Source organism: Chiloscyllium punctatum, chromosome 8 (genome assembly GCF_047496795.1).
Source record: "Chiloscyllium punctatum isolate Juve2018m chromosome 8, sChiPun1.3, whole genome shotgun sequence".
NCBI classification, from domain to species: Eukaryota; Metazoa; Chordata; class Chondrichthyes; order Orectolobiformes; family Hemiscylliidae; genus Chiloscyllium; species Chiloscyllium punctatum.
The window spans coordinates 1568238-1589805 of record NC_092746.1 but is presented as its reverse complement, the minus strand read 5'-3'; the positions used below and the strand labels follow the sequence as shown (position 1 = coordinate 1589805).

Genomic DNA, 21568 nt, shown 5'->3' with positions numbered 1-21568 from the left:
TAAAGAAGGAGGTCATCTGGTGTGTTCTGTGGTGGAACCATTCCTCCTGGGAGCAGATCTGGCAGAGGCAGAGGAATTGGGAATACGGGATGGCATTTTTGCAAGAGGTAGGGTGGGAAGAGGTGTAATCTAGGTAGCTGTGGGAGTCGGTGGGTTTGTAAAAAATGTCAGTGTCAAGTGTCAATGGAGATGGAGAGGTCCAGGAAGGGGAGGGAGGTGTCAGAGATGGTCCAGGTAAATTTAAAGGTCAGGGTGGAATGTGTTGGTGAAGTTGATGAATTGCTCAACCTCCTCGTGGGAGCACGAGGTGGCGCCAATGCAGTCATCAATGTAACGGAGGAAGAGGTGGGGAGTGGTGCCGGTATAATTACGGAAGATCAACTGCTTTACGTAGCCAACAAAGAGACAGGCATAGCTGGGTCCCATACGTGTGCCCATGGCTACCCCTTTGGTCTGGAGGAAGGGGGAGGATTCAAAGGAGAAATTGTTAAGGGTGATGACCAGTTCGGCCAATCGAATGAGTGTGTCGGTGGAAGGGTACTGTTGGGGACGTCTGAAGAGGAAAAAATGGAGGGCTTGGAGGCCCTGGTCATGGCGGATGGAGGTGTAGAGGGATTGGATATCTATGGTGAAGATGAGGCCTTGGGGGCCGGGCAACGGAAGTCTTGGAGGAGGTGGAGGGCGTGGGTGGTGTCTCGACGTATGTGGGGAGTTTCTAGACTAGGGGGGATAGGACAGTGTCGAGGTAGGTAGAGATGAGGTCAGTGGGGCAGGAGCATGCTGAGACAATGGGTCGGCCAGGGTGGTAAGGCTTGTGGATCTTGGGAAGGAGGTAGAACCGGGCAGTGCGTGGTCCCGGACTATGAGGTTGGAAGCTGTGGGTGGGAGATCTCCTGAGGTGATGAGGTTCTGTATGGTCTGGGAGATGATTGTTTGATGATGGGGGGTGGGGTCATGGTCGAGGGGGCAGTAGGAAGAGGTGTTTTCGAGTTGATGTTTGGCTTCAGCGGTGTAGAGGTCAGTGCGCCAGACTACCACTGCACCTCCTTTATCCACTGGCTTGATGGTGAGGTTGGGATTGGAGCAGAGGGATTGGAGGGCTGCGCGTTGTGAGGGTGAGAGGTTGGAGTGGGGGGAGGGAGGTAGACAGGTTGAGGCGGTTAATGTCCCGGCGGCAGTTGGAAATGAAGAGGTCGAGGGCAGGTAATAGGCCAGCGCGGGGTGTCCAGGTGGATGCAGTGTGTTGGAGGTGTGCGAAGGGGTCCTCGGAAGGTGGGCGTGAGTCCTGATTGTGAAAGGAAGCTTGGAGGCGGAGGCAACAGAAGAATTATTCGACGTCACGGCGTGTATTAAATTCATTGATGTGTGGACGGAGGGGGATGAAGGTGAGTCCTTTGCTGAGGTCTCCTCCACATTGGGGAGACTGGGCGCCTCCTAGCAGAGCGCTTCAGGGAACATCTCCGGGACACCCGCACCAATCAACCACACTGCCCCATGGCCCAACATTTCAACTCCCCCTCCCACTCTGCCGAGGACATGGAGGTCCTGGGCCTCCTTCACCGCCGCTCCCTCACCACCAGACGCCTGGAGGAAGAACGCCTCATCTTCCGCCTCGGAACACTTCAACCCCAGGGCATCAATGTGGACTTCAACAGTTTCTTCATTTTCCCCTTCCCCCACCTCACCCTAGTTCTAAACTTCCCGCTCAGTACTGTCCCCCATGACTTGTCCGGACTTGTCCTACCTGCCTATCTCCTTTACCAGCTATCCTCTCCTCCCTGACCTATCACCTTCATCCTCTCCCCCACTCACCCATTGTACTCTATGCTACTCTCTCCCCACCCCCACCCTCCTCTAGCTTACCTCTCCACGCTTCAGACTCACTGCCTTTATTCCTGATGAAGGGCTTTTGCCCGAAACGTCGAATTCGAAGCTCCTTGGATGCTGCCTGAACTGCTGTGCTCTTCCAGCACCACTAATCCAGAATCTTTGCAAGGGACAGCAAATAAGTTAATTAGAATTTATTGCTCAACAACTATTGTAAGCACTTAAACACATTTAAAGTACATCCATGCATTCTTATAGAGATATAGCTATTAAGTGGATTCAGGAGTGCTCCACACATACAGTGTCTCAACAACAATGTTGTGTGATAGTTTCGTAGGCAAAATCAGTCCACAATGTCAGCAGCCTACACAAAGAACAATGGGATGAATGAACAAGCTGTCCTTTTGATTTTCTGGTTGGAAGCTATGCTATTCTGAAGATCTGCCTTTGTGATCTCTATTCCAACCATTCCAATGCATTCTTGCATGACCTCTCACATTCTGCTCTCCACAGACTAGTCCCAATAACAGATTGCCTAGTTTTCAAAATATCTTCACCCCATATTTCAAATCCCCCCACAGCCTCATCTCTTCCCCATCACTAATCTCCTTCAGTCTCTCAAACTTTTGCAATATCAGTGATCTTTGAATTCTGGCACTTTGTGTTGCCTCAATCTTAATCACTCCACCATTAGTAACCAAATCTTCTAACAAAGGGCACGAAGCTCTGGAATTTCTTCTGTCTCTTTATGATGTTCCTCAAAATTTACTGCTGAACAACATTTTTTGATTATCTGGCTTATCATCTCCATGTGGTTCAATGTCACTTTATTTTATAAACGCACCCTTAATGGTTCTCAGCTCAACTTAATCAGTCTTTCCAGCCTGGTATAACAGCAGTTCCTGCTGTTTATTGTGAAAAGTATCAGAGATTTACAAAACCAAAATACTGTTATTTCCAACCTCAGCGAAATACAAAAACTCAGCTGTTCTGGCAATTTGACTCCAAATGTTTTAACTCTTTCTATCTCCACAGCTGTACCTGCTGATTTTCTCCAGTAATTTTTAAATTTAAAATTCAAAGATTTACTTGTGTTTAATGAAATTGTGAACCTGCATTCAGACAAACGTTACCAGTGGAGACAAGAAGTTTGGATTTCCTTTCACTATCCATCAGGCACCCTAATTTAAATGGTGTGCCTTTAATGTTCAATATCGGGTTTTATATATGTCTAACTCACCAGTGAAACAAAAGAACCATCTCTTCACCTGAAATGAATATGGTCAGCCCCACATGTGCACTTCTCGCACTGATAAGTACAAAAATAGGCTAATACAAATCATTACATTGTGGCAAACGAATACTTACTTTTACATTCATTCATGGAATGTGGCTAGGTCAGCATTTACAGTCAACCCTCAAATGATCCTTAACTGTTCGAGACTAATCACAGTGCGATTTGGAAGGCACACATTAGTCAGGCCAGGCAAACATGGCAGATTTCCAAATGGACCTATGCCAATTGGATAGCTTCACGGTCATCACTACAGAGACTTGTTTGGAATTCCAGAATTATGCTTCGAGTAGGCATATGGATGATCGTAAAATTAAGGGTATTTGGGTTAGTTTGATCTTAGAGTGGGATAAAAAGGTCATCACAACAGAGGGCCAAAGAGGCTGTACGGTGCTATGCTGTTCTATGAACAGAAGTTACATTCCACCAGTTACTATGGCAGGTCTTGAACTCTTGCCCCAGGCGTTAGCCTGGGTCTTCAGTTGACTAGTCCAATGACACCATTATGTCAGTACTGTCGCTAGTGGAACAGTCAAGTAAATTACACATTCTCTGCTCATAGAATAAAATACATCACTCCCATTCATTGCTGATTCAATTGCTTGGTTATTACGAAATGCAGCAATTGGCTACCTGCATTTCTGCTTCAAGTTTGCAACATCCTGATTAAAGGGTGCCTAATCGGCCAAGTCTTTCTCTCTTCTCCCTGCATTTCCATCAGAAAGTGGGACGAGCTGTCAAATATTTCACCTTTCATGCATTTACCAGGAAGCCTGTCAGCTAAGTGAATGAGCTCCTTTTTCACAAATAAGTTTCACACAGTCATCTTTTGCAGATTCAACCAGAAAAGGAGTATTCCCTTGGAATTAACTAAAATCAAAAAAAGGTAGAGAGGATAATAGAATACAATGTTGAAACAAATCCAGCTGGACTGCATGCAGTCTCATTATGCTTTCATTCAGGGGAAAGATAGAATTACCCTGACAAACAAATACATAGGCAATTCCTAAGCACTGAGTCCACCAGGCATTAGTGTTCTTCCTGATCATATACAGTTACCATTAAGATTTATCAACATATTGAGCAGACAAGGAAGATCTCTGTCATCTTGGATTTGAAGATTCAAATCCAATATGGGATTTATGTTCAAGCCACTTAGCTTCAACTGGGACATAGCTGATCACATAAATGCAGAGATTAGATGAGCATGTAGTAAAAGGCAGGGTGGTTCAAATAGACAACTTTGATTTTTGCATAGATTGGACCAAATCAGACTAAGAAAATTATAATGGGATTGGATTAGAGTATCAAAGTAAGAAAACTTTGCTGCAGATATATGGTACTCCAGATGTGGTCTACATACAATTTTGGTTTCCTATTTTGAGAAAAGACAAGTTCATTAGAAGCAGTTCAAAGTAGATTCACAACTCATTCTTGGGAAGGAGGGCTCATCTTGTAAAGGAAGGCTGTACAGGTTCAGACTTTACTCATTGTGGTTCAGAAGAATGACAGGTGACCTTAAATGAAACTTGGCAAAGTGGATTCTGATGAGTTTCTCTTGTAGCTCAAACAGGGACTAGGGAACACAGTACAAAAATAACAGGTCTTACGTAATACAAATATAAAGAAAAATGGTTTTTCCCAGAGGGTGGCTATTCACTCGAATTCTCTTCCCTGCTAGACCACTGAATTTATTCAAGGCAGAGTTAGATAGATATCTGATAGACAAGGGAGACAAGAGATTTAGACAGATGCCAAAGTACAGCCACAGGCTGTAGAGAGAAATTGACACCACAATAAAATCAGCCATGAACTTATTGAATGGGAGATCAGACTCAAAAAAGGGCCAAATGGTCTACACCTATACTCAACTCATTTATTCCTAATTATATTTAAAGTACACATCTGGAATAGCTTTCAGTAACTTTTTAAAAAAAAATATAGTTCACACTGTGAATTAGTGGCAAGTATATTATGCATGACTAGTTGTCCTTAAGGGACAATGAACCACCTTCTTGAATTGTTGCAGTCCATCTGTTGTAAACAATCCCACAGTGCAGTTAGATAGTGGAGTCCCAAAGATTTTGAAATAGTGCCAATGAAAGGGAATTGCGATATCATTCCAAGTCTGAATGGTGTGCAACTTGAACTTGCAGATGGGCATGGCGCTTCCATGTATTTTCTAGGTTGTAGATGTCAGTGTCAAAAGTGCAGCTGAAGGATCCTCAATGAGACTTGCTACACAAGTGTATTCTGTATATGGTACATACTGATGCCAGTGTGCAGTGAAAGGAGAGAACGTTTAAGGTGACAGATGGGGTGCTATCAGCGGGCTGCTTTGACCTAGATAGTATAGAGTGGTTTGGAGCTGTACTCATTCAGACAAATGGATAGTATTCCATTGCACTCTGGACTTATGCATTGTAGATGTGATATGGTGGGGGTGAGTTGGAGAGAGATGTTGGGAGTCAGCCAATGAATTTCTCAGTGGAAAATTGCCAACCTCTTGTGGTCATGGCACTTATCTGACTGCTCCAGTTAAACGCCTAGTAACGGGAATCTCCCAGAATGTTGAAGCTGGGAGATTTAGCAGCGGCAACTGCAAACGGAGACAGTTAAAATTCCTTCTTGCTGGAATGGTCATTACTCGCTATTAAAGTGCCAGGTAATGTTCAAGCCACACCTCCGTCTAAACCTGAATGTTGTTCAGGTTTTGATGAATGCAGGTATGAGCTGCTTCCCTATCAGATGCTCTTCAATATCGTGCAATCATCAAACATCCTCACTGCTTTCCTTACGATATAGGAAATAACAAATGATGAAGCAATTGATATTTGGTTTGTAGTGGAGGGGATTGCCATTCAATAGCCACAACCATCTTTGTGCAAGGTATGAATGCAACCAGTGGAGAATTTCTCAATCAATGCATATTGACTTCAGTTCAATTAGGTTTCTTGATATCACACTGGGTCAAAATGATACCTTAATGTCAGGGCTGGTCACACTTAATTCACCTGTCTTTTCCTCCTTTTGGACCAAGGCTGTATTGACTTTTGAAGTCAAGTGTCTAGATGTAAACCAAATTGAGCCTTGGTGGCAAGGTTATTGCTAAGCTTTGAAACAAAAACAGAAATTGCTGAGACACACTCTATGGGAAGAAAGCAGAGTGGTGTCTGTTGACTCATCAGAACTCACACAATTTCTGTTTTTGTTTCAGATCTCCAGCACCCACAGTTCTTGGTTATATTTTATTGCTAAGCTTTGTTTAACGACCCTGTCAATGACACCTCACTTTTCGTGCTGATGAGGGAAGAGTTGACTAATGGAAAAGTAATTAGCTAGTTTGGAAATAATACTGCTTTTGTGCACAGGACATACTTGGGCAACTTTCATATAGTCAAGTAGATCTTCAAATTGTAGCTGTACTGGAACTGCTTATTTCAGAGTGCACACAGTTCTGGATCATAAGTCTTCAGTACTATGGCCTTGTTGCTGTTAGGGCCTATAATCTAGTGCCTTTAGCTGACTCTTGATATCGCATAGTGTGAACCCAACTGGATGAAGACTGGCCTCTGATTCAAAACCAAAGGGATGGGTCATCTGAGCCATAATGAAGAATAAGCCACATTTAATTAACAGTCTAATAGTGCAGGAACATTCATCATAATGTGATGGACTTCAATTCAGCTGTTTTGCATTTCTCCATTTTAAATGCTAAGATTATAGGCTTATAGAAGACTGAATGCAAAGAGATGAGGTATCCTCCAGTCTTTGTGTAGTAAACTAGATAGGTCTACTAAAAATGGAGATAGGTGAATGGTCTTCAATAAAAAAGAAACAAATATATGAAATCAGTTTGCATTCATTTGGGACAAAAGCACAACTTGCAAAAGAAAGAAAAAGACAAAAGAGACAGGGAATAAAAATAAAACATAATGAAAAATTACAATGGTAATGGTGGTAAGCAGAAAAGATGCAATGAGCAATGAACAGCAAAAGGACAAAGCAGATGCTAAAAGCCATAAAAAGACAAATTCCATTGACTAGAAATTTGATGATCAGATTTCAGATGCATTTAAAAACAAAACTTAGTTCATGCCTGGACAATGATTTAACCTCTTCAAAACATTGGCTTATGCAGTGGATCTTATTGACTGACAACATTTTATAATTAGGCTATCTGCTAATGTTGAAGCCGATTGAATTTAGGGGGAAAATTATGAACCTGGTTAGCAAGAACCTGTGGAGACAGAGCAGACAGAATGAAAAATGGGCAGATATTCTACTTTGCAAATTGCAACTAATAGTGTCTCAGAAGGATCTGTGCCAGGCCTCAATCATTCACTGTGTTCATTAATGACTTTGGTGTTGGAATACACTCTACATTTACAATTTTAAAAAAGGTACAGCCATTTTATGCAACATAGATGGAAACATAAAATTACAAAAGTTGATTAAGAGAATAAACAACTTTGGCAAAAATAATTTTCTGTAGGCAAGTACAAAGTCACCCACTCTGGACTTATGATAGAATAGGATACTTTGTAACTAAGATAAAGCCAGAACCAGAGGAAGTGCAAAGAGATTGTGTGTCCAGGATATTGTTTAAATGTCATGAAGAGCTGCAGGGGGAAAAAAAAAATCAATAAAAGCTAATGGAATTTATACTTCCATACCTAGAGAGTTAGAATCAAAGTTGTTGCTAAAGCTGAAATAACAAAGCCTTGGTTAGACCACAACTGGAATATTGGTTAGCAGTTCTGAGCCCCCCCACCCAAGGAAGGGCATAATATCCTTCAAAAGAGTATTGTATTCAGGACTTTGAAGGTTAAGTTATGGGGTATGATTTGATGGAATCTGATAGGTGAAGGGGTGGTTTGACTGAAGTTCAAGATATGAACGGCAACAGACCTTCAGGTGATTGAAGTTTCAGTGGGGGATTGCTTTTGGAATAGTGATGACAATTCCATAAGTTTTAGGATACTCATGGACAAAGCAGAGCGCAGGTCCTAAAGGAAGAGTGCTAAACTTGGGGGGGCAACTATACCAAAATTTGGCAGAAGCTGAGGAATGTAGACTGGAAGCAGCTGTTTAAAGGAAAATCCACATTTGATATGTGGGAGGCTTTCAAAGAGAGGTTAATTAGAGTTCAGGAGAGATATGTTACTGAGAAAGTGAGGGATAGAAATGGCAAGATTAGGGAACCATGGACAACAGGCAAAATTGAGAGACTAGTTAAGAGGAAAAAAGATGCGTACACTAGGTCTAAGCGACTGAAGTCAGACGAAGCTTTGGAAGAAGAATCGGGAATGTAGGACCAATCTGAAATGAGAAATTAAGAGGGCTAAAAGGGGTCATGAGATATCCTTAGTGAGCAAAGCGTTTTATTCATATATAAAGGAGCAAGAGGGTAACGAAGGAAAGGGTTGGCCCACTCAAGGACAAAGGAGAAAAGTTATGCATGGAGTCAGAGAAAATAATGAGATTCTTAATGAGTACTTTGCATCAGTGTTCACCGAGAAGAGGGACATGGTGGATGTTGAGGTTAGGGATAGATCTTTAATTACTCAGATCAAGTCAGCATAAGGAGAGAGGAAGTGTGGAGTAGTCTAAAAGGCGTTAAAGTGGGCAAGTCCCCAGAACAGGATGGGATTTATCCCAGGTTACTGAGGGAAGCGAGAGAGGAAATAGCTGAGGCTTTAAAATATATCTTTGCAGCATCCTTGAACATTGAGCAAGTCCCAGAGGACTGGAAAATTGCTAATGCTGCCCCCTTGTTTAAGAAGGGTAGCAGGGATAATCCAGGTAACTACAGACCTGTGAGCCTGATGTCAGTGGTAGGGAAGCTACTGGAGAAGATACTAAGGGGTAGGATATATACCCATTTGGAAGAAAATGGGCAGATCAGTGATAGGCAGATTGGTTTTGTGCAGGGAAGGTCATGTCTTACAAGACTAATTCCTTGAAGAGGTGACAAAGTTGAATGATGAGGAAAGGGATGTAGATGTCATTTACATGGACTTCAGTAAGGCATTTGATAAGGTTCCCCATGGTAGGCTGATGAAGAAGGTGAAGTTACGTGGGTTCCAGGGTGTACTAGCTAGATGGATAGAGAACTGGTTGGGCAACAGGAGACAGAGTAGCAGTGGAAGGGAGTTGCCTCAAAATGGAGACCTGTAACCAGTGGTGTCCCACAGGGATCCATGCTGGGATCACCTTTGTTTGTGATATACATAAATGATTTGGTCGCCTCATTAGCAAGTTTGCAGCTGACACCAAAATTGGTGGAGTAGCAGAGAGTGAAGGGGACCGTCAGAGAATACAGCAGAATATAAATAGATTGGAGAGTTGCGCAGAGAAATGGCAGATGGCGTTCAATCCAGACAAATGTGAGGTGATGCATTTTGGAAGGTGTTATCCCAGACAGAACTATACAGTAAATGGGAAAGTCCTGGGGAAAATTGATGTCTAGAGATTGGAGTGCTTGGTTCATTGTTCCCTGAAGGTGGCAATGCAGGTCAGTAGATTGGTCAAGGCGGCATACGGCATGCTTCCCTTCATCAGATAGGGTATTGAATACAAGAGCTGGCAGGTCATGTTATAATTGTATAAGACTTTGGTTCGGCCACATTTGGAATACTGCGTACACTTTGGTTGCCACATTGCCAAAAGAACGTGGATGCTTTGGAGAAGGTGCAGAGGAGGTTCACCAAGATGTTGCCTGGTATGGAGGCTGCCAGCTATGAGGAGAGATTGAGTAGATTAGGATTATTTTTATTGGAAAGAAAGAGGTGGGGGGGGGGGGGGGGGGTGTGGAGCGTAGCTGATTGAGGCCTACAAAAGTCTGAGAGGTGTAGACACAGTGGAAAGCAAGAAACTTTTTCCCCAGAGTGGATGACTCAATTACTGGGGGTCATGAATTCAAAGTGAGGGGGGAAAGTTTAGGGGTGATATACCTGGAAAGTTTTTACGTAGAAGATGGGTGCCTGGAATGTGTTGCCAGCGGAGATGGTAGGATCAGGAATGATAATGTCATTTAAGATGTATCTAGACAGATATATTAATGCAGGAAGCAAAGGGAGACAGATTCTTAGAAAATACATTTAGATAAACAATCTGGATTGACGCAGGCTTGGAGGGTCAAAGGGCCTGTTGCTGTGCTGTAATGTTCTCTGTTGAGACAGGGTAGGTACTATCAGGACCGAGATAGGAGGAGTGCACTGTATCTCTGTAGTCCCACTATTACATGGGTCACAATATTAAATAAGTTTAATTTAAACCAATTCTCAAAATGGCTGAAAACCATGTTTCTTTATTAAAAGAAATGTATTCGAATGGTGATGCAATACTGTTACCAGTACATAATAGAAACAATTGTTTATTCTTCTAAATATCCACAACTTGCACCAAATTAAAAAAAAACCGATAAAAAGGAGAAAAGAAACGCAGATTACTATTAGCAGAAATTCACTTTGGGGAAATAAAGCATTTGATTAATGAGTTTTAGTTCTTAGAAAAGGTAATTAAAAAGATAGATAAGGTTTAAGATGCTCTAGTGGCTGTCAGTCAATCTAACATTCTACTACACTGTGACAGATGCCAGCAAATACAACTGGATGTCTCAGGTTTTTGCCACACAGTTTACTGTGTTTCGTCAGCAATGGGAATTCTGCCAGTTGCTCTTCAGGACATTCAGGATTAGGACCAGATGAGGGCTCCAGGTATCACAATGGACCCTCAACAAGAAGCCTTTCAGAAACAGGAGAGGTGAACCAGGCAACAACTGAAAAATTCAAACAAACCCCAAATCTCCAAAGCAGAAGGAGCAACCTGACATTAAATGAACAGAAGCAAGGGGTTCTGCAATGAACAGAAGCAAGGGGTTCTGCAATGAACAAGCAGTCATCACTAGACAAGCGGCTTTCAGAAAACATCTTGTTAAAAATCAATACCCTGCCCTTTAATTGACCTCTAACCAAAAACATTGCAGGTATCCAGAAACCCTTCACATAAGGCCACAAACGTGATTAAAAATTCCTTATAACAATACAAAGAAAGAATTTCTGACATTTCATCTGCCTTGGATAAAAGGCAGTCTTAAAAAAAGGACATGAGACTTTTCAGGACTGAAATTAGGAAATCTGCCCACTGGGGATAGAAGTTGGATTCGCATTCATAATAGTAATTAATGCTAAATCTGTTGTTTAAATTAGAGATTGATAATAAATTTTGGATAACTCTATCTTAAAGAGGTATAATAGACAGGTATGCTTGGTTGAAGATTGGCTGTGATTTGATTGAATGGTGGAGCAGACTGGAAGGGTCAATGAACTATGACTGATGCTGTGTTACTTGTTGGGGGTGCCCATGACTGAGCAACACAAAATGGCCAACAGCTGCCCATGCCAATGCAGCACAACATGGCTGACAGTAGTTAGAGTGCTTGGAAAAATATTTGCTTAATGTAGTCCTCATAAGTAGAAGAATAGTAGCTCTGTACAATCACGGTTACTGGCTCAGACAGAATGTGCAGTTGCTTACATTAGTAAGAACATTTCATACTAATTAGTTTGTCTCTTGAACTACGTAAATCAAATCAGTTACAGTACTAAGAGTAGGTTTTATTTAAGATTCTTTAGATAATCATTAGATATAGATGCTGAAGTATTTATAGATCCCCACACACAAAAAAAATGAAGCATTTGAGAAAAAGATTCCAACCAGTTTCAGACAGTAAAACCAATCCCCTTATCATTTCGGGTGGAATGAAATCATAGGTACAGAGTAGCAGCCATTGGAATGTGGATTGAATGAACACATTAAGACAACTTGTTAGCAAAAGAATTCTAACATGAGGTGTAACCACGTAAACTTTATTGGAATTGATCAAATATCAATATCCTTCTGATAAAAGGTCCTGAAGTAATAGGCAAGTATCCAATTAATTAGCAGTTAACACAGCGCAGCTGACAAATTTTATTCGAATACAGTATCCATTGTGAAAAGATTATAAGAAAAGAAAGTCTGGTAAAACATGAAGAACAGAGAGTGGACCAAAGCCTGTTCCTCCTTTTGTCAGTGAAACGACCAGCTTAATTGGAAATACGTGGAGGCAAGAATGGTGTAAGATGCTGTACCAGAGAGCCAATTACAGAGGAATAACTGTGCCGCTGACCAATAGTAGTCAAGGTGGGGGAAGGTCTGTGCACTGTAACTTTAAACTGTAAAAGTCACGACATTCTGAAGCTGGTGGTTTGCCTTATTGTACTGAGAAAATGAAGGTAAAAATCACTAAAAAAAAAGTCACCTGAAACCACTCTGCAATTCAGACTCTCATTGAAAATATGAGATCTGACATTAATATCACTAATGTTTTCTAACGTTCCTGATACTTTTCTCTGGAAGTACCTTTCACCTCCGTGGAATGGTGAAGTTTCCTAATTAAAACCTTTTAATTTTAAAAGAATATGCAGGAAAATGCTCACATATGGCATCTACCTAACACTTCCTAGTTCATGAGGTAATCAATTAACCCTAAACTTACTTGTATTTTACATTACAATGCTTAAAGCTGTAAAATACCATTGTTGACATCAAAATAATTCTAGAGAAACAGAACTTGATGCAAGAAAGCTAAGCTGGCATCAGATGATACCAATGATATCAGATGAATACAATTTGCAGCAGGATGAGTATAATGTCTGAAATCATTTTTATAATGGGCCAGCTCTTGAGAATTTTAAAATAATTTAAAAAAAACCAACATTGGGTCAGCTAAAATACCTTATCTATTGAGGCATGGCAGATTATTCCTTAGCATATTTTTTATAAATTTAGGAATAGATTCCTAGGATTATTCCACTGGGTGGCACAGTGGTTAGTACTGCTACCTCACAGCGCCAGAGACCTGGGTTCAGGCAACTGTTTATGTGGAGTTTGTACATTCTCCCCGTGTCTGCGTGGGTTTCCTCCAGATGCTCCGGTTTCCTCCCACAGTCCAAAGATGTGCAGGTCAGGTGAATTGGCCATGCTAAATTGCCCGTAGTGTTAGGTGAAGGGGTAAATGTAGGGGAATGGGTCGGGGTGGGTTGCTCTTCGGAGGGTTGGTGTGGACTTGTTGGGCCGAAGGGCTTGTTTCCACGCTGTAGGGAATCTAATCTAATAAAACCAAAATATTCCTGAGATGTTTGACAAAGTTTGGAAAACAAAAATAAAAATTTGGCCATGAGGAGGGAACTTTAAATCACAAAGTAATTTGAACAAAAGAAATACCATTTGGGAGATGAAGAAAACAAAACAGAACTCTTACCTGAAGCTTTGAACCTGACTCATGAGAAGCACTGGGAAAGTAAATAACTTCTTGAACCTCATTGCAAGGCCTTGCTGAATTTTTTCCAAATATCGTATTCGCATCTTCGGTAGCGGGTGGCAGAACTGCAAAACAGGAGCTGGATGGAGGTACAGCCATTCTAAAACATTGAGAAATGGTAATGGGATCACTATCAAATATAATTATGCCATAATTCAACTGTAACAAGTCATAAAGGATTAGATGATATATACGTGTACATCTGTTTTCAAATTTTTTGCACATGGCAAGTTATTGAAAGTACCAATCGATAACGTCTCAGCAAGAAAACAGGACATTCAAAAACTGAAAGATTAACACATTAACAAAATGAAATCATAGGATTGTGAAGTCAACTGCATAAACAAACTTGCATGTGTACTGTGCCTTCAAAAGGTAGTAAAATATTCTGGACATTGTAAAAGTTTTGCTCCTGTGCAATGATATCAAGCAACACAAAGATACAGGAGGGCAAATTATCAACTGCTTGGTAGGTTTTAAGGTGAACCCGAAAGAAGGAAGAGGTAAGGAAACAGCAGTTTACAGAAGGAACTTCAGACCTTAAGCCCTTATCAGTTTAAGGCACAGCCACATTGGTCCAATGATTAATATTAAGAATGTACTGAAAAGGATAGAAGTAAAGTATTGCAAATATCTCAATGACTGCTAGGGACAAAGGAGATTAGAAAAATTTGGAAGAGCGAGGGGGTCGAAATAGATGATCCGCTCAGCCCTTCTGGCTGAAGGTTGTTGCAGACGTTTCAGTTTGTCTTTTGCACCAATGTCCTGGGCACCCCCATCATTGAGGATAGGGATGTTCATGGACCCTCCTCCTCCACTGAATTATTTAACTGCCCAACACCGTTCACAGCTGGATGTGTTAAGACTGCAGAGCTCAGATCTGCTCCATTGGTGGCGGAATCACTGAGGTCTAATCTCTTGCTGCTTATGCAGTTTGGCATGCAAATAAACCACATGTTGTAGCTTCACTCAGCTGACATCTACCTTTTAGCTGCTGCTACTGGTGTATCCTCCGTTGTCAAGGGGAGTATGCTGGGCCATGTGGTTGCACAGTATTCAAGTATAATTCTGCTGCTAATAGCCCACAGACACTCATTCAAGTTGCTAAATCTATTCTAAATCTATTCCATTTAGCAGAGTAGTAGTATCACACAACACACTAGAGAGCATCCACAATGTAAAGTCAAGACTCCATCTCCATGAGCATAGTAGCGTTCACTTCTAGCAAGAACAGATGCATCTGCAGCCGGCAGACTGGGGAGGAAGAAGTCAAGTAAGTTTGCTCCTCTTGTTAGTTATTAAACTGTGGTGAGGAAACCATGTCCTCAGGGCTTGAAGAGCTCAATCAAGGAGTGGAGTGATGGATAGTAATTAGCAGGAGGTTTCCTTGCCTGCATTTGTTCTGATGTCTCTAAATACCAGGGCGTAGCATGGCACTGTTAAGAACTTGCAGGGTAATTTCCTCCTGACTGCATACCATGGTTCTGCTGCCTCTGCTGGTGGTGATTGTAACATCTGGGACACAGTCACACATTAAAATCGTGCCTTACAAAAATATCAGGCTGATGCTGGACACGTCTGAGAGACAGCTTTCCCAATCTTAGCACAAGCCACTGTGCGTTACTAAGGAGTTCAGAGTCAACAGGGCTGAACAATGGAGGTTTGCTAGGCCATTTCAGAGGGTAGTTAAGAGTCAAGCATGTTGCTGTGGGTTTGGAGTTATTTCTAGGCCAGATGTTTTCCAGACCACACAGATTGCCTTCCCAAGACACATTGGTGAACCAGATTGGTTTTCACTGACAATCAACAATGGTTTTGTGGTCATTAAACTTTTTATTCCAGACGCTCATTGAATTCAAATTCCACCATCTGCTATTTGTTTCGCTCGTCCAGCAAAAAGTGTAACTCTGCTATCACCGCCCTTTGATCAAACTTAAGTTATCCAATTTGCCTGTCTTACTTATTGTGAATGCATGGAATGCATTGCCAGCTGTGGTGGCGGAAGCAGAGTCATTGGGGACATTTAAGCAACTGCTGGTCATGCACATGGATAGCAGTGAGTTGAGGGGTGCGTAGGTTAAGTTACTATGTTTTACATTAGGATTAACCCTCGGCACAACATCGTGGACCAAAGGGCCTGTTCTGTGCTGTACTTTTCTATGTTCTATGAACTAGTCAAAAAAGGTGACTAACAGAAACCTCCTAAATGAGGCAGGCATATTAGGAAGAGTATTAGGGTAAATTGGGAAGTAGTGTGAAATCTAAAGAAAGATTATTCTGTACATTCTCACACTCTACTGTAAGCCTGAAGTCACATGACATTTAACAAGGTCACGATAGTCTGGAACCACTCAAAGGTAAGTTTTGGACAGTGCATCTTTCTGGTAGAACCTTTCCTTCTCAATGGAATACATCTTTGTTGAATGTTATGAAATATATTCTTAAAACCGTCTGCCACTTTCTCTAATGATTTTTCCCTCTTAACTTATTTCCTGACCACTTTATACGCTGCTCTCTTTGTACCCTTGTAATTGCCTTTATTTAAAAATTCTAATTATGAACCTATATCTCTCACTCTCAAACTGCACATGAAATATTACTATATGAAATGATCTTGCTTAGAGAAACCATTACGACAAAAGGACACTAATTAACCCTGTCTTGTTACACATTGTGCTCCCCAACAGGTCCAGAACATATTGTTCTACAAAACAGTTTTGAATGCTGTCTGTCTAATAAACAAATTAACCAAGCTGCAAATCACATTTTCAAAAGGTTAAAAAGGCTACTCAGACCATATTTGCTGATTTTCAAAAAGATTTTGCTCACAGGGATATGGACATCATTTAATCTGCTGTTGAACCAACTTCTTGACCCACAGTACTGTCAGAGTGAGTGTCCCAGGATTTTGATCCAAAGGGAATGAAGGAACTGTAATGGACCAGAACTAGTCCCTTCAAATATAGCAAAGAGATAGCCTAGACTCAAACATTTATCTTATTTAAAGACAAATAAAGAAAACAGCTTGAGGGGCACAGGTTTTTTTTAAAAAAAGTTAGAATAGAAGCCGCATGATTTGATGGAGTTGGGCTTCTGAAGCACCAGGGTTTTAGGTTTTAGCATTGTGCTGTTTGAGGTTTTGAAGTTAGCTGTCGAAGCTATTATAATCTCTTTCTCTCTTAGATGAGATAACCTGATAGAGCGGTTTGAAACCGCTCTTCAAACAAAAGGATAAAATACATCTCTTAAAGCCATAGTATAATCACAGGACAGTGATTGTTAAGCCTGGAAGATGTGGAGCTTGAAAAGAAACTTGTAGGTGATGCTCTCTTGCAAATGTCATCCTTATCCTTCTAGGTGGCGGTGGCCAGGAAAATAGATGATGCTCTCAGTGAGGAACTGCAATGAGCCTTCTACATCTTACATACTGCTGTCACTGTGACAATGGTCAAGGTGATGGGAAAAACAATTAATGGGTCATCTTTGTCCTGAATAATGTTGAGCTTTGAGTGTTCTTGCAAATGCACTCATTCTGACAAATGGAGAGTATTCAATTACATACCTGATTTAGTACCTTTAGATAGTAAAAGGCTTTGCTGAGTCAGGGCTGAATTACTCACTGCAGGATTTCTAGCCTCCAATTTTTTTTTCCTTCTTCTTTGCTCGTGTTACTATAGGATTCAGATGGCTTGTCAAGTTCAGTTTCTGGCCAATCAGCACATCAATGTTGGGGAATTGCGTCATGGTAAGGCAATTCAATGTCAAAAGGACAGATTGGTAGATTTGCTCTTGTTGGAGATGGCCATTGCCCAATCCTTATATGGCAGGGTGTTTCATGAAGTTTAAGAATTTTTACATTTTTCATCTTTCAATTACTTTTAATTGTTTATGAGCATGTATATGCAAGCAAACATGCAATAATCTTGAAATGAATTTAAAACTTACTTAAAATGAATGGTAAAATAAACTGACAATATCGTCAAATGTATCTTAAAATGGCTTAAAAAGTCTAAATATTCTTACTTTTCAGTACTTTTACATACTTTGAGCTTATAAGACATTTAAATATTTAACAGAGGATACTGGATTATTGAATTCATTCCAGCTTTTAAAATTGGTTTATACTGTTGCTTCAAGTTTAGGCACCTGATGAAAATAGGAGTTGCAAATTCAAAATATTTATACAGAATCCTTAGTGTGGAAGCAGGCTATTTGGCCCATCAAGTCCATACTAACCCACCAAAGAGCATCTGACCTATACCCACCCACCCCCAGCCTCTCTCTGCATCACTGCTAACCAACCTAACCTGCACTTCCCTGGACACTACGGGGCGTGTTAGTAGGGCAAATCCACCTAACTTGCAGAAACAAGGAGTGGAGTTTTCACATACAGTCTCCAAAGTGTAGATTTGAACCCAGGTCACTGGCACAGAGAGCAGTGCCACCATGGAATATTGGGGGATATACACTGTGGGATACACACTGTGCCAACACAATGAGACAGAACCATGGGATATTGCATTCATTACAACTTTTATGATCAAAGCTCACAAGTTCAAGATATCTATAGAGGTTGTAATAGATGTGTGTGGAGTTTGGGAGGGAAAGGATTCTATTTAGTAAATTTGCTTTTGAGCACATTTTGTAAAAGAGAGAAGCCTTCACAATACAGCTTCTGCCATAAATTACTTCCCATATTAGTGTGATGCCTCTGACTAAAATTCAAGGCATTCTAGCCTAAATTTTAGGCAGTTTCAGCATATTTGCAACATCAGAGACTTTGTTGGAGAGATCTGGGATATGTACTTTTGCCCTTAGAAACATGAAGTTCCCATGGACAAGTTTGCTGCAAGACTCCTCTGGGTCCTGATGAAAATATAAATATCTGAACAGTTGTCACTATTTCAAATCAGATCATTAAGTCTTCTGATTGGTTGGAATAATTCCAACCAGCGCATTGACTGGATCACAAATCAAAATTCAATAGTGTCACAGAATTAGTGCAAGGGATCACATTACAACCTATGGTTCATTACGGACTCTCTATGGAGCAACTCCTTTAATCATATCATTTAACCCTTGTTTATTTAGATCTCAATTAAGATTCAACAACACAGCAGCCAATTGGAAATACTGAACATTGTTAAAAAATGCAGTTTAAATTAATCTACCTTGCATGGCAGTCCCTGAAGCCGTCATACATGCAAAATATAGTTCCATTTTGCTTAATCTTCTCTCTGGATTAAGCATGGAAATCTGCTTTCTAGAGATAAAAAAAGCTTGAAGCTTTGGAAGTATACAATATAAAATGTCATATTTGTGCACGCATTAGATTAGATTAGATTACTTACAGTGTGGAAACAGGCCCTTCGGCCCAACAAGTCCACACCGCACCCACCGAAGCGCAACCCACCCATACCCCTACATCTACCCCTTACCTAACACTACGGGCAACTTAGCATGGCCAATTCACCTAACCTGCACATCTTTGGACTGTGGGAGGAAACCCGGAGCACCTGGAGGAAACCCATGCAGACACGGGGAGAATGTGCAAACTCCACACAGAGTGTCGCCTGAGGTGGGAATTGAACCCGGGTCTCTGGTGCTGTGAGGCAGCAGTGCTAACCACTGTGCCACCGTGCCGCCCAGAAGGGTCTGCCACAACTTAACTGAGAAGAGCATGCTAATAATCAGGCCTCCCCTTTCCAAATACCATACCAAAAAAGTATAAAATCCCAATTAGACAATCAAAATGATCAAATTCTCTTAACCGTTGTTCATGAGAAAGCAATTCACATCAGGTTGTCATTAATAGAAATGAAGTACTTATTGTAAACTGACATGCAGAGAAAAGATTTTGAATGTACTACAAAACTTGAATTGCACCCTTTAAAACCCCCAAAGCATGTCACCATCGTCTTAGCAGACCAGTAGGGCTTCTCTCTCTAAAGAGAGAACTGGTGGTGATTTAACCAGAGGACTACCATATGTCAGGTGAGGGGAAGAGGTTGAGAAGGAGAGTCCATCATGATAATCTCAGCCAGCGATGGGAATTGAATCCATGCTGTTGGAATGGCACTGCTTTGCAAACCAACTATCCAACCAATTGAGCTAAACCAACCCCCCACACACAGTTTAATGCTTGTACTGTGAGCAGAAAAAGATCATAGACAAACACATCCGAAGGGAAAATGCCCAGATCAGGAGGCGAACAGTTATTTTCTCAGTTTGTTGGATTTTGCATTGATGCAAGTTCCAATGGGTGATGGTTGTTCTTCAATGTTAATGTTTGATCAGATGGACCTAGGTCTTTCCTTGTTCTACAGTTCTTCCTTGTAAAAACTGTCATGATTGGAAACAGCAAAGGTTTCGAAGTGCAGGTTTTAATAGGCACTCCCTGCTGTCCTGGCACCTGCGGTTATTCTTGAAACTGCAAATCGTCAAGCGGAATTTTCTAAACCAAACACTCATGGTTCCAGTCTCAAATTCTCCCTCACTGATTCAAAAAGCAGTATTGTATTGCACAACTCAAAAAAAAAACTAAGCAGTACATACTTTATACTGCAAAACATTCTTGGTACTTCTGTTGCAACTGTCCAACTGTCATTTCCATTTATAGTCTCACAGAACAATGAAAAACTGTCTTTTATGAGTCTTTAACTTAAGTACATGTGCAGTATGAAATTATCACAAGTGCAAGTATACAAAATCACTTCTAAAATTAATCTCGAAAGGTTAGAAACTGCAATCATCTAACCAAAAGTGAATAAAATATTCCTGATAACCCTCAAGGGCTTGATAAAAGTGTGATTAGATCTGAAAGGCGATTCATGAACCAGCTCTCTTTACTCAGGCATTCAACAGAAACGTCAGGCAAAGGCAACAAAAAGAAAAATGCAAAGATACAAAAATAAATCCAGAGGAGGGCAGGACATCCTTACAAATAATAAGACTGCTAATATGGCATCTGTGACAATACGAGAAGGAAGTTCAACTATTCAGTAGGTTACAAGTTGATGATCAGGCCACAAAAGGAAGTACAGATAATGAGGGGACTTCAGCTGAATAAGTTATAGGATCCAGTGAGAAATGTCAACATCATTGCCACACCAAAAAAAAATTAAAGTCACAAATCAAACCATGTCAAAGGGAATGGTATTGTTAGAGTGGATTAAAGTGTAAAGGGTAACTAGTGATATTTTCTCCAGATCACCCTCCTACCAGATGAAATTGGTGCTCCCTAGAGGTTAGTATCAGCATGATCCTCTTAAAATCAGAAGTTAGTTTTAACTTAACCTTCCAGTGAAGCCTTTCTGCCAAAAAGGTATATAGTGAAAGCAATTTGACAGGCATGGTATCAAAAAAAAGGATCAAACAGTAACAGGCCAGGATAGGATTAATTGGTGCTTGACTAAGTGAAGACGATATTAAACAATATTAACCTACAATCTAGAATGAACAACTGCTTCTTATATTTGCATGATGGTTGATTAGAATTTGGATAATGAAAATGCACATATGATTAGAATGGAATAAAAACCCTGAATTTCTCTATTTCTCAGAGTCTGCTCCAGTTAGATTGGAGTGATGATTGCCTTAGGTTTTACTTGAATAAGTGATTGTAAACTTGTACTCAGACTCCAGTGGTCAATTATTAGTTACCATCACAGGCACCACATTTCATATTATTGCTAGAGAAGCACTGCAGTTCAGGCAGCATCCAAGGAGCAGGAAAATCAACGTTTCAGGCCGGAGCCCTTCATCAGGAATCCAAAACGTCGATTTTCCTGCTCCTTGGATGCTGCCTGGCCTGCTGTGTTTTTCCAGCAACACACTCTCTACTCTTATCTCCAGCATCTGCAGACCTGACTGTCTCCTATTACTAGAGAAGCAGACCAGACTAATGCTCTGGTGATAGAAGTTCAGCTCGTATCAAGATCAGGAAATTTTATTTCAATTAATTAAAATAATGAAAAAGTTAGATTAACTATGATCATAAAGCTCCTGCACCTTAAAAGGCCTATCTGCTTCACTCATGTCCCACAGGGAATTCCATCTCTTCTCAGTCTATTCTACAA

The 21568-nt window shown here is 40.9% G+C and overlaps 1 protein-coding gene across 2 annotated transcripts in view; it reads right to left on the bottom strand.

Annotated features, from left to right (window-relative positions):
* Positions 1-21568, bottom strand: part of LOC140480312 (secernin-1-like) — an 86073-nt gene that overhangs the window by 44839 nt on the left and 19666 nt on the right. For both annotated transcript variants that reach the window (XM_072575032.1, XM_072575031.1), the window contains exon 2: positions 13431-13590. In XM_072575032.1, coding sequence (XP_072431133.1) covers positions 13431-13589 — 159 coding nt within the window. In that variant the 5' untranslated portion in view covers position 13590. The remainder of the gene's footprint in view (positions 1-13430; positions 13591-21568) is intronic.